Consider the following 15,000-nt stretch of genomic DNA (forward strand, 5'->3'; position numbering starts at 1 on the left):
TCAGCGGGCGTTCGTTTTAGCGACTTCCCTCCCCAATTAAGGCCGGAGATGAATGAAGTCTGTCCGCGGCGCCGGTGATTCGCTGACGACGAGGAAACCCGCGGACTCTCCGGCGGGCTGATCCTTCCTTTGCCTTGGCGATTCGTGAGAAGGGAAGCGGCGCCGGTCCCTCGCTGCAGAAGCGACGGAGAGGGGACCGCCGTTTTCTCTTTCTCTTTCATATGTACGTACATATGTGTGTGTGCATACATATAAGTATACATATATATATATATATATATATATATATATATATATATATATATATATATATATATATATATAGAAATACATATATATACAAATAAATACATATATACACATATATATTCATATACAGAATCATTATACATGTTTCTGTGTATTAGGAGGTATTCCAACGCTTGTGTATTATATAGTGTACAGTATATTGCCCTATTGTTTATTTAGCTCTCCATGGATATCAGAATCAAATAAGAGAATATACATGGCAAAGACCTACAGTAGCAGTGTCGCAAGATATTGGATAATGACCGGAAACTAAAAACAAGGTATGTCATCCTACGGAGAAGGATTTCGTAGGGTTCACGTCTGCGAAAAAAGTGGTTATAGGATATCAATCAGGATTGTTTTTAAAAAGTGCTTGTAATATCGTCGCGTGTGTGTCGTTGTCATAGTTTATCTGCTAGCGAAGTAAACAATCTTATGGGTACAGAATGGAATGCTTTCCAAGTGATGCCACAGAGGATTATACGATGGTTGAGTTTACTATGAGGAAAGATCGAAGATACTTTTAATAATAGCTAATTAAAAATGATACTCTGTTTTGACTTCACTTCACCCGGAGGAAGAGGATAATGTTCAGTGATTAGACTTGATAAGAACGCTGAACATCTGAACAGGTTCGTTAACCTCAGTACAGAAGTCCTTCCCTCCAATCATACGGAGGTCATGTGGGGGGGGGGGGGGGTCTGTTACAGGATCTCTTGACCGTATCGCCTTTTTGTGTGTGTGTGTCCTTACAAAGAGAATAAAGAGAGAGAAAAAAAACACATGTCATCAAGACGTCCGCGCTGTCACTCGCCCGGTGCAGCTGGGAACCGCGGAGCTAAATATAGTTTCAGAATACCATGCCTGTAGAGAAGCCACATCCAGTCCTAATGCATTATTAGACTTCGAAACACGCTTTTTAAACTTACTGAACTAATAGGACGGCACAAGAAACCACAGATTGCTCGCTGAATGCACGGGGTTCGTCGCCATGGACCCGTCTCTCGCATGCAGACGTATGGGTTCGCTCTGACTCACTACCCTGGACCCTGATCATCATGTCCTTGAAGGTTCATACTGCACTAGAGTGATCTCGAGCAGGGAGAACTGTATATCATATCTAGTGCTATGAGATCGTTTTATTATTGTTATTACAGTGCTATTGCCGTTTTGGGTCTTCATTTTTTCTTCCCTTTATTGTGGTTATTTTTCGTCCCCGTGGTCGTGGAGTTACTATAACCTTTGATTTTCATTCAGCTCTTTCAAAATATCCTTATGATATACGATTGCATAGATCATTTATAATATTTTCGTAACCTTCTCAATCGAAACCCATCTCTATTAAAGCTCCTTCATATTGTTAAAAATTGTCCTTAATTCGGTACGGTCCGTCTTATACTCCTACGTTTCTGTCCTTGATTACGTTACTTCATGCATGCGATAGAATTATTGAACTGTTCTGAAACCTGATTCTTCCTCAGATTCATCGTTTCTCTTCATACATTTACATTTATTTTTACAGCAATCAATCTGTTCTATATAAATCTACTCATACTATACACTTGCTCTTATACCGGCATTTACTCATTCACGTTTATTTATTCTATTTGCAAACAGTTTATAAATTATATTGGATTTATATTGGATTATAGAGCGCCGTTCTTAATTTCAAGCATCTGTGAGTGTGTTTTCGCCAATCCTCCAGGTTGTATTTCATGGCGATAAACTGGAGAAAAAAATCATTGTTCCTCGTGGAGTTTTTCCACTAAAGTATCACTGTTTCATGAAAAATCAGAGAAAATGATATAAAACCGAATCTCAAACTCCATCATAATCTGACATTAAAAACATAATAACAAAACGATACACTGATAACTGAAATTGCCTCTTCCACTTCGGCAGGAAAACCGCAAACAGCATTTCCTTCGCTAATCCAAGGAATGATCGATGTGTGTATGTAATAAGATAGGCAGATGTTGAGTAACACTTAGCCGCCTCTGTGATAGAAATAGTTCACTGAACAGCGCTGTCAGTCCGTAGAATTCGTCTCCTTATGTCGAAAACAAAATCTATCGACGCATCTGTGTGGAGAATTCGTAGATGATTAGATGTATAATTAAGTAGTTACTGTGTTTTCAGAAGAATGTAAAGCAAATAACGGTAAAGCATATATTGAATTAATTTTGATTTATTAATATGGTTAAAGGCAATGGAAATTTAACAATATATTCATGAATTATTATGCGCATCAGATCGTAGTGAACTTTTTTTCAGTATTTCAGTCTTGTGTTTTTTATTACAAGTATCTTATTGAAATCAATCGAAAACTCTAGTTTTTGTGAGATAGTAAACGTAGCAAGTGTAGCGTGTAAAATGTATTGTGATGAACGTGAATTAGAAAACGTTTTATTTGTCGATGTAGATTGATATATATATATATATATATATATATATATATATATATATATATATATATATATATATATACACATATATATATATAATATATATATATATATACATATATATATCATATATATATATATATATATATATATATACATATATATATATATATATATATATATATATATATATATATACATATATATATATATATAACAGTGTGTGTGTGTGTGTGTGTGTGTGTGTGTGTCTAATATAATATAATATAGTGTGTATGTGTGTGTGTGTGTGTGTGTGTTGTGTTATGTATGTATGTATGTATGTATGTATGTATATATATATATATATATATATATATATATATATATATATATAATATACATTTACATGTGTTTGTGTGTGTGTGTGTGTGTGTGTGTGTGTGTGTGTGTGTGTGTTTGTATATGTGTGTGAGTATACAATAAGCAACACAGTCTCACACACACATGGATTCGTATTTTTTCTCTCTCTCTTCATTTCTTTCTTTTTTTTTCTTGTACGGATCCACACTTGATATATTTATTTAGTCTGCCGACTGTACCTCACTCATACCGGAGATCGTACCAGTAAACCAGTTCCCTTCATTGTTCGTAAATAAGGCTCCCAATTGGACATGCTGAGCGCGCAAGATGTTCGTTGACATTTCGTCCATGGACCAGAACGGGCAATTTTATTCCGCTGCAAAATGCGATTCATCAGCCGGGGTTTGCTCAGGATGCGCCGCTGGCTGTGGTGAGAGTCCGCTAAACTGCGGGGGGGGGGGGGCTTTTGTTTATACTTTTCTTTATCCAAATATGGTTTCTCTTGAGTAGAAATACTGTATTACACACACACACATACATATATATATATATATATATATATATATATATATATATATATATATATATATATATATATATATATATATATAAGACATATATATAGACATATATAGACATATATATAGACATATATAGACATATATAGACATATATATATTATATAAGTATATATATGTATATGTATATGTATATATATGTCTATATATATGTATATATATGTCTATATATATATATATATATATAATAATATTATTTTTTTAAATAAAAAATAAAGAACGCGTACTACTTGATATGCATCATTCCAAACTTTATTCATTGAAACTCAGATTATTTCCCTAATGATGAGAGAGAGAGCAAGCGTGAGACCGAGACAGACAGACAAACAAAGGCATATAAATTTTGTTATTAAAGCAACGGTTTGTCCGGTCGACTTCTGAACCGGAATAGTTCCCAAACGGCGATGATGGACGTAGTTTGTAGTTCACGTGAGGAAACCGCTGTGGCAACGATAACATATTACAAAGACGCTATGTTCACCCTACGTTATTTTTTCCACAGCGAAGCACAAGTCATCCCTTGTCACCACCGTAATAACATGTGCTCTTCTTCCCTCGTAGTTGAAAAAAACACAACTCCTCGCCTCCTCAAACATTCTTACAACGTCATTTCAAATGTCTTGAAAACACCTTTTTAACCCTCCCCCTTCCCCTTCCCCCTCCCCCCCTTCCCCTTCCCCCCTTCCCCTTCCCCCCCTTCCTTACCTATACGATGAGCCTATTAAATCCCTTGCTTCCCACCGCCTCTCTTAACCCTACTCCCCCCACCCACACGGCAGGGTCTCATGCCGCCCCCTTGACCCGCAAATTACAGTTCAGCATTCGCCTTTTACCCGCTGTCAGCTTCGATATCCGGTTAAAGCCGCTAGACCGCCGTTAGGTCGAGTTAATCATTGCTCAGAGGCCTAAGGTTGCCGACTCCCTTTCTGAGCTTATCCTTTGACGCGTACGCGGAGCTTGGGTGTCGGGGAAATGCAGAATCTCAGGTTTATCTGAATTGTTGGGTTGATGTTTTTTCTATTTTTTTTGTTGTGGGCCTTTTAGTTGCGGTTGTAGTAGCTAAGGTTGTCTTGCTCTATCACTATTTCAGTTTTGTAGTGAACACTTTCCATGGCGTTTTTTCTGTCCGCTATTCTAGGGGACTATCCGTGTTCGTCTTTTTTTATCGAGACTGATTATTTGATCAATTTTAACCCAGCAGGTTCGATCGTAAAGTAATTTTATTGCTGCGTTACAATTACTAAGGATACTGCCAATAATTCTAAGATAATTTCAGCTCCTCTCTCATCAGCGCCACCTGTGCGTAAACCCTACAAATTAAAGTGGATAATGGCGCTGAAAATAGCGAGCAGCGAGATGCGCAATAAACGTAATAATTCAATCATTCATAAATTGAGGATCAGACATAAATTGTTCCGGCAATTTACTCCGTGTGTGTCCTTAGTTTGTTGCTGTTTTGCTTCTCTTTTTCTCTCTTTTGATTACCTTGTTCGTCCAGCACATGGCACATCTGTTGGTGTTTACCTAAAATAGGAATTTTCTTTCCCCATTTTCCCCCTTTTTGCTTACATCATTTCCCTGACGCACGCCAAAGGATTTTTTTTTTTCCATTTCATTTCATACATGATGCGAAATGTCTCGGAAGATAACTAGATAAAATTTATTTTATTTACTTATCTATCTATTTAATTTTACTAGTACATGGGATCCTGTCTTAGTTCACTAACAAAGGAGACTGTACAAGGATGGTATCTATAATGGAGACATCTCTAATATAAGTTTTGGAGAAAATCGCAGTTGTTGCTTTTAGAAATATATATATATATATATATATATATATATATATATATATATATATATATATATATATATATTGTTTTTATCAATATCATCTTTTTTATTATCATCATTGTTGTTATCATTATTTTATTATCATCATCATAATTAATATTATTATCATCATCATCATCACTATTATTACTATCATCATTGTTTTATTATCACAAATGCCTGAAGTAGAGTTATGAGAAATATAATTTATGATATATAAGGAGTACCATCAGCATCAGCTCTTAGTTGATAAACGAAGAACAAGAACAACGCAAGAACACAAGGATAACACAGCAATGAACACAATTAGAACAAGGAAAGGACACAAGAAGAGCACAATAAGAACGCAATTAGAACAAAACACGAGACACAATAAGAACTTAAGTAGAACACAACATAAGAACACAAGAAGAACAAAACTCAAGAACACACTTAGAACACGAAAAAAACAATCGAAGCACCACAAGGAAAAGGACACAGAAAAAAACAAGCAAATATCACAAGAAGAACATAAGCAAAGAACCATGAAGAACACTAAGCCAAGCAAATGACATTACGTGAGTGAAAGCAAAGAAGCATGAAGAACACTGAGCCAGCAAATGACATTACGTAAATGAACGCGGTTGACGGCGACGGCGACGGAGGAGGAAAACCTTCAACACAGGGATTCGAATCACCGAGAGAGACCGTGAAGTTGATTTAAATAATCGCATGAGTAATGACAGACTCATCCATTTTTTTAGGCAATGTATAACTTGTTACATAGATAGATGATGGTTATAAGCGTGGATGTGTTATTACGTAGAAATCGTGGCTGGGTTTTCATTAGGTTTGGGAATAATCGGGTAGGTTTGACGAACGGCGTCGTTTTCAAGGATATGGTGCCAGTGAGGACGGGAAAGGAAAGATGGGAGGTTACTTCTTTTTCTTCTTTGTTTTTTCTTCTTTTTTTCCTAGTCTTCAGCTTTTTTTCGCTCTCTCCGTTTTCTTCTAGTCTCTTCGACACACTCGTTCTTTCTGCACACTCTTTTTCTGTCCGTTTCTTTCTATTCCTCTTTCTCTGTGTTCTGTTTCTCTTTCTCGTTTTCTCTCTGTTTTTTTCCTCTTTCTTGTTTTCTCTCTTTCTTTCTTTCTGTTGATGCTCTCTGTCTCTCTCTCACTCTTCCTTTCTTTCTTTTCTTCTTTCTTTCTTTCTTTTCTCTCTCTCTCTTTATGTCCTATTTTATCCATACCTTCGTTTTAAGATTCCCTATATTCATATCGCATCAGCTTGAAAGAATTTGCAATGAAATCGAACACGGAGAGATCTTTACAAATCATTTGTATTTTATTTCGTCAACTGTCACGGCTTGATATAAAAACTAGATAAATAAATAAATAAATAAATAAAAATAAATGTTTAAAAATCTCTCGTGAAGTTCCTTCCCAAGAATACATGTTTGATTTTTTAAAAAATCGAAGTTCTTTTCCAGGAATACACGTTTCCTCTTCCTGTGATATAACTGGTAACCCACGCTCTACAGAATTGCTTTTCGTGTATCCGATTCCGCAACACTGCTCTCTGTCTGGTCTTTGGTGATTTCTACATTTTACTTGCCTTGTTATCCTCAACCACACTGCACATCACCTCTGTATCCGTTATCTTCACCAGGTGTTCCGACTGCGTTAAAAGGCGTCCCAGACAGTCAGAACATATCTGACTGTCTGGGTGTTAGGTTGAAAGGTCTTTTTCGCATTGCATACACATGCACGCACATACAGGCACGCACAACCACACATGCACGCACATACAGGCACGCACAGCCACACATGCACGCACTTACACGTACGTACAACCACACATGCACGCACTTACACGCACGCACAACCACACATGCACGCACTTACACGCACGCACAATCACACATGCACGCACTTACACGCACGCACAACCACACAGGCACGCACAACCACACATGCACGCACATACAGGCACGCACAACCACACATGCACGCACATACACGCACGCACAACCACACATGCACGCACATACACGCACGCACAACCACACATGCACGCACATACACGCACGCACAACCACACATGCACGCACATACACGCACGCACAGCCACACATGCACAAAAACGCACGTGTACATTGAAATAAAGACTTGGATATTTGGAAGCCAATATGGAGTTGAAAGAAAAAAAAACACTTAGACAACAGACAGAGATATTAATTTTAAAAGTTGTGATGGGACTTTTTGGGGAAATAGTTCTGACTTTCGACAAAAATAGGAAGACCATGATAGTGCGGTTAATGAGGTCATAAGCAAGATCACTTATGTTTATTGGTCATCACTTTTGGCGGGAAGTTTGGTCGTGACTTTTGGCGGGAAGTTTGGGCGTGACTTTTGGCGGGAAGTTTGGGCGTGACTTTTGGCGGGAAGTTTGGTCGTGACTTTTGGCGGGAAGTTTGGGCGTGACTTTTGGCGGGAATTGTCCATGGAAATCATCTGGTTGGATATGCATATATTCTATTATTGACATCACTTATCTTTATTGTTATTACTGTTCTTATAATTATCATTGTTACTATTATTATCATAATTGTTATAATCATTATTATTATTATCATCATTGACATTACCATCATTATTACTAATCTTGTTATTGTTATTATTATAGAATTAGCATTACCATTATCATAATAATCATTATCATCACCATCACCGTTAGTATAATGATTATTTATCTATTTTTCTCCCGTTTTCTTTAATCGTTGGGATAACTCTCCGAGAGCGCGTTGAAATCCTAGCAACATTATTTTATTATTTAGGTGATCAGTTTGATAAATGTGATGAATGAAGAACCAAATCTACTTAATTGATTAATCTTCGCATTAATGGCCTTGAATATTAATAGGGATACTGAGGTAATATATATATATATTTTTTTAGTCTGTACATCTTTCCCCAAGTAGATAACTCGTTACGTGATGATATTTGCTATGTCAGATCAGTTTGATAATCATAATTATCATCACATTAATCAGTGGAAGAAAATTAAAAAAAAAAACGGATAAAAGTAAAGGATATGACGAGACACTATTTACACAATACGTTTTATTCTTATGAATTTGACTGTATATTGTGTGTGTATGTATGTACGTCTGTGTGTGTGCGTGCGTGTATGAGAGAGAGGTGTGTGTGTGTGTGTGTGTGTGTGTGTGTGTGTGTGTGTGTGTGTGTGTGTGTCTTATGCAACTGTCTTCGCCTCATAGTCATACGGTAGGGAAGAAATTGCAAGTTACTAAAAGCTGAACCTTGCTGGTAACTGTTTATGTAATCACGTATAAAACCGGCCTGAGCCGGAATTAAACCAAATGCACTAAATATTTATCTTCAACGCCAGGGAAGGCAACAACCTCATAGTATGTGTATTTTCTCACTGCAAAATATGAAGGATAATGTATAAAAGGCATGAATGAGAATTATGTATTTCTGACGAAGATATAATCGAAACTGGTCAAATACATCTCTTGTATTGTGAAGATATTCATTCTCACTCACACCTTTTATACATTTGTCAACAGGAATACGGTTCATGAAAGATAATGTTACATGATATATATATATATATATATATATATATATATATATATATATATATATATATATATATATATTGTGTGTGTGTGTGTGTGTATAAAAAAAAAGAGAGAGGGGGGGGGGAGAGAGAAAATAGATAAAGTTATTAAAGAAAATCGTTTCGTTTTTTATCACTTAATAGTGAAAACGGAACATGGTTCATATGAGTCAGATTAAGAACAAATACAATTGCAAGGATCATTTCACGCCCAACACCACACTTTCCCTGTTAGTAGAGACCACAGGGTTATAGATTTTATGAAACTTTTATATACGATGACCATAGTTCTCTACGATTATATAGACGGCCAGAATGATTATGGTTTAGTTATTTTGTTGTTGGAAAATTATTGCCAACGCTTGACACATTATCGCGTATATTAATGGTTAATGATTTAAAGAAATGAATATGCAAGACATCAAAGGTCATAAAAGACTATATCGTAGCAGGTTGCTAATGTTTTCAATGTTCCTCTGTTCAATTTTTTTTCTATTTATTACATTACTCCTAGCAGGGGTGGTGTGGGGGGGGGGGTATTTGTAGTTCATTCGTTTGTGGATAAATGTATCCACTTGAATAGACGATCTACTACTTTATCCATTTGTACATAATCTCTTCATCACTTCAGCTGATCCTTTTATGCGTCGTCGTCGCCCGTAACAACACCCCAATTAGCCCATTTTTTCAGTCCATTATTCCATACCCATCCCACTACCAACTCAAGCTACAGCGCTTCAACATCCCAACAGGTTCAACATCACTGCCGAAGACGCTGCCATTTCCCTCTCACGACTGAACACGGCCATGGACAAAGAGAACTGCCGGAAGCTGACCCCCGTGGGCTGCGAGATGCCAAGGTCAGGTCCCTCTTGCTCCGCGTGGCACCCCTACAGAACCATCGATGGCACCTGCAACAACCTCGGGCACCCGAAGTGGGGTTCTGCCATGACGCCCTTCGTGAGGTACCTCGTGCCTGCCTATGAGGATGGTGAGTTTGATCGATATAGTGCACGACGGTGATTCATTGAGTACTGATTTGGATATATAGAAAGATAGATGGCTAGATAGATAGATAAATGGCTAGATAGATAAATAGATATAGATATACATTGCAATACATAATGGTCTGTACTGGGGGAGGGAGACCGAAAAGAAGAGAAGAGAGATTGAATAAATGAATGACCGAGGAGGAGGAAAAAAGGAGAGGTTGGGAGAGGCAGATGGGGAGGAGAGAAACCGAAAGAAGAAGGGAGGGAGAGAGAAAGGGAGCGGGTGAAAGAGAGAGAGAAAGGGAGCGGGTGAAAGAGAGAGAGAAAGGGAGCGGGTGAAAGAGAGAGAGAAAGGGAGCGGGTGAAAGAGAGAGAGAAAGGGAGCGGGTGAAAGAGAGAGAGAGAGAGAGAGAGAGAGAGGGAGGGAGGGAGAAAAGGAGAGAGAGAGAGAGAGGGAGAAAAGGAGAGAGAGAGAGAGAGGGAGAAAAGGAGAGGAGAGAGAGAGGAGAAAAGGGAGAGAGGGAAGGAGAAGAGAGAGAGAAGGGAGAAGGAGAGAGAGGAAGGAGGGAGAAAGGAGAAGAGAGAAGAGAGGAGAAAGGAAGAGAGAAGGAGAAGAGGAAGAGAAGAAGAGAGAAGGGAGAAGAAAGAGAGAGAGGAGAGAAGAGGAGGGAAGAGAGAAGAGAGAGGGATAGGGGGAAAGAGAGAGAGGAGAGAAGGGAAGGGAGAAAGAGAGAGAGGAGAAGGAGAGAGAGAGAGAGAGAGAAGAGAGGAGAGAGAGAGAGAGAGGAAGGAAGAGAGAGAGGAGAGAGAAGGAGAGAGAAGGAAGGAGAGAGAGAGAGAGAGAGGGAAGAGAAGAGAGGAAGGGAGAGAGAGAGAGGAAGAGAGAAGAGGAAAGGGAGAGAAAGGAGAGAAAGGGAAGGGAGAAAGAGAGAGAGGAAAGGGAAGGGAGAAAGAGAGAGAGGAAAGGAGGACAGGAAGAAGGAGAGGGTAGGAGAAAGAAGAGAGAGGGAGGATAGGAGAATGAAGAGAGAGGGAGGATAGGAGAAAGAAGAGAGAGAGGAAGGGAGGAAGAAGAGAGAGAGAGAGAGGGAAAGGGAAAAAAGAGAGGGAGGGAAGGGAGAAAGAGCGAGAGCGAGCGAGCGAGCGAGAGGAGGAGAGAGAGCGAGAGGAGGAGAGAGAGCGAGAGCGAGCGAGCGAGCGAGAGGAGAGAGAGCGAGAGGAGGAGAGAGAGCGAGGGAGGGAGGAGAGAGAGCGAGAGGAGGAGAGAGAGCGAGAGCGAGCGATAGCAAGCGATAGAGAGGAGGAGAGAGCGATAGCAAGCGATAGAGAGGAGGAGAGAGCGATAGCAAGCGATAGAGAGGAGAGAGAGCGAGAGCGAGCGATAGAGAGGAGGAGAGAGCGAGAGCGAGCGATAGAGAGGAGGAGAGAGCGAGAGCGAGCGATAGAGAGGAGGAGAGAGCGAGAGCGAGCGATAGAGAGGAGGAGAGAGCGAGAGCGAGCGAAAGAGAGAAGGTGAGTGTTGATTCCTCTAGCCCACACCAAACCCACCATCTCACTCAATCTCACCACATCAGTCAGACCAAAATCCACGGGGTTTTGAGCGAGACCGCAGACCACGCTTTATGCCTATCAACAGCTCACTCTCGCGCGCAGTTCTCTCACCCTTATCCCTCCCTCTCGCACGGCGGTAACTGAGCTCTACCAGAAAGCTCCCTTTAACAGTAAATAGAAAAATAGGCGGAGAGGATAGGGAGCAACGCCCTGAGTGCGGTAGAGGGGGTTTAGGTCGATGTGTGTGTGTGTCTGTCTGTCTGTCAGTAAAACTGTCTGTCTGTCTGTCTGTATCTCTCTCTCTCTCTCTCTCTCTCTCTCTGTCTCTCTCTCTCTGTCTCTCTCTCTCTGTCTCTCTCTCTCTCTCTCTCTCTCTCTCTCTCTCTCTCCTCTCCCTCTCCCCCTCTCCCTCTCCCCCTCTTCCTCTCCCTCCCTTCCTCCCCCCCCCTCCCTTCCTCTCCCTCCCTCCCTTCCTCTCCCTCCCTCTCCCTCTCCCTCCCTCTCCCTCTCCCTCCCTCTCCCTCTCCCTCCCTCTCCCTCTCCCTCCAAAAGATCGATCAAACATGCCTCGGTGTAACAGAAATAACAAGTTCACAGTCACCTGCCCGTAATGAGTACCTCGAGAAAACCTCATTACCAGCCATGCAGAAGTGTTCAATATGGCCGACTCTTAGGGTGCACATCTTTGATAATTACTTTAAGGAAAGTTTTGGAGTCACGTTTGCTAACCAGCATGTGTAACTGGTAAATACTAGTTTGTAAAAATGAGGCAAGCGCCAGGATAAAAGAAGGGAGAGGAAAAGGAGAGGAGAGGAGGGACTGAGGTATAGCATCTTTTGCGTCGTAATCAGATCTTTGTTTAGAGTAATAAACATTAATAATTATGATAATGATATATTTCCCTGTAATGATGAAATAAGATAACCGAAATCATAATCTGAAAATAAAGAGTTGGTTTTACGGTGCCCATTTAAGTACAAAATTAGAATATTAATTGGATTACCAAAAGTGACTGTGCTTGTGTAACAAGAGCTTTACTAAAAGATAAGTCTTTATCACTAGCATCACTATCATTAACAACGACGATAACAGTGACGACCGTTACAAGAATGGCAGTGACAAAGACACTTAAATGCCCATTTTAAGGGGATCCTCCTGACACTCTTTTCGTGAAGGAATAAAAAATGTCATTGCCCCTCTGAGGAAGGCGTGGCCCGTTAACGACAGCAATAACTCATCCACAACCCGCCCCCTGACCACGCCCCCTGACGCCCCCATCCCCCTACCACGCCCCCCCCCCTGATCACTCCTCCGCTACCCTCACCTCTGCTCCCCCCTCACCTCTGCTCCCCCCTGCTCCCCCCTCACCCCTGCTTCTCCTGTACCCCCTCCTTCCCTCCTCCCTGCTATCCCCCTCACCCCTACCCCTGCTCCCCCCCCCCTCCCTGAGTTTCTCGAAGGTTCCCACGCTCATTTGTTGCGTCACGCGAGTGGTTTACATATTTCCTCTCCTTGTCTCCTTTCCTCATTTCCTCTAAGCGTCGTTTATATATTTCCTCTCAGTTTTTTCCTCCTTGCCTTATCTTCTGTTCTCCAAACGTCGTTTATTTATTTCCTCTCCACCATTTTATTATTATTATTATTATTATTCCTCTTATTTATTATTATTTTTCCTCTTATTATTATTATTATTCCTCCTCTTATTATTATCATTCCTCCTCCTCTTATTATCATTCCTCTTCTTCGCCTTCTTTCTATTCATCCGTTTTCTCCTTATTCTCCGTTTCCACCTTCCCGTCTGTACGATTTTTTATGCATCTCATCTTATATTTTTATTGTTTTGTTGATTGATTTTTTTGTTTTTGTTTGTATTCATTTTCCAGTTACTCCTCGTCTTCACTTTATATTTTTTTTTTTCATTATTTTTTTCCTATTCTTATTCTTTATTTTTTTCTACTTTTTTATTTGCCCTTCCTTTTTTGTTTATTAGTCTTCTTTTTTTATTTTTCATTATTATTATTATTATTATTATTTCTTCTTTCTCATTCTTTTTTTTTTTTTCTTCGCCTTTTCCTTTTTTTCTGCATTCGCTTCTTTTCCTTTTTTTCTTCTTTTTCTTTAGCTTCTTCTCTTCCTTCACGATTTTTTCCCTCTTACCCTGCCATCTTCCATATCTATTATTTTCTTATAATGATGATGACTATATATTATCATTATTATAATTACAATTATTATTGTTGTTGTCATCATCATCAATCATCATCACTAACTAATATTACCATTACCATACAGATAGAGATACAAAGAGAGAGACAGAGAAAGATAGTTTAAAAGATAAGTAGATAATTTGGTCCATACAAGGCAACTGGAGATAATTTGCTAAGAATTATTCAAGGGAGTTCAAGAGTGCAAAATAGTTTGTGTTATGTTTCTTATAGAGTGAATATGTGTTCTACTTGATTTATTTCAGAAAGACATAACTTCAATCCCTTTTATTTTATTTTCACACAATTAAACTTCACGTGTCTTGAGTCTGTAATTACGAGAAGCTAAAATAACGTGTATTTTTATTATTGTTAGTCATGAAGGAGAGAATATTAGGTAACCGCCTAACCGCTAGTCTTTCGTGGCGATGAATAAAAGCAATTGTCTTCAACTGGCGCTTGTACAGGAAACCAATTATGATTCCGTAGTAACACCGAAGTGCGCATTTAGATGATCACTTGTTAACCGCAATTCTCATGGAGCCTAAACCCATATTCTAATGGATGTCTGGATTTGATTAGCGTCGCGATGACCGCAGTTGCGAGAACTGTAAATGGTGCGTCATAGGTTAGCAACGTACAGTGAATCTGGGGGCTGGAGAAGACCCCTCTGCCGGAGGCTGCGGGAATCGGCAAATGCTTGAACCGAGACTGAGATACACATGCAGATATTTATGGTTACATGACTATACTTCGTATATGCGTTTGTGTTTACCAACATATATATATATATATATATATATATATATATATATATATATATACATTTATATATACATACATATACACATATGTACAGCTACACACAAAACTATCGTTAGAAAATCGTACTAAACATTCTGACACAAATAACGATATTTTTTGAAATATAGGTGTTAATTCTTGCTGTCACCCCTGATTTTCCAACTAGTTGTGGGTATGTGTGGTAAACCACGAAGTGAGAGGCTATAAATTCGCCAATCAATTGTCACCAATCAATTAGCTTTCTTATACTTTTGTTTTAATGCTGGGTCAATAGTCATAATACGAGAGAAGACAAAGCTGGGTATTGTCACACAAGTGATGTGACAAGTGCTACTCACACACATTATTGCTATTATATTACCTAATGAGTATTGACAT

The 15,000-nt window shown here is 39.2% G+C and overlaps 1 protein-coding gene across 1 annotated transcript in view; it reads left to right on the top strand.

Annotated features, from left to right (window-relative positions):
• LOC119580812 (peroxidasin-like) overlaps window positions 1-15,000 on the top strand; it is a 36,447-nt gene that overhangs the window by 9,372 nt on the left and 12,075 nt on the right. Inside the window, exon 4 of the mRNA XM_037928938.1 lies at window positions 9,824-10,062. Coding sequence (XP_037784866.1) covers window positions 9,824-10,062 — 239 coding nt within the window. The remainder of the gene's footprint in view (window positions 1-9,823; window positions 10,063-15,000) is intronic.

This window comes from Penaeus monodon, chromosome 14, assembly GCF_015228065.2.
Source record: "Penaeus monodon isolate SGIC_2016 chromosome 14, NSTDA_Pmon_1, whole genome shotgun sequence".
Classification (NCBI taxonomy): domain Eukaryota; kingdom Metazoa; phylum Arthropoda; class Malacostraca; order Decapoda; family Penaeidae; genus Penaeus; species Penaeus monodon.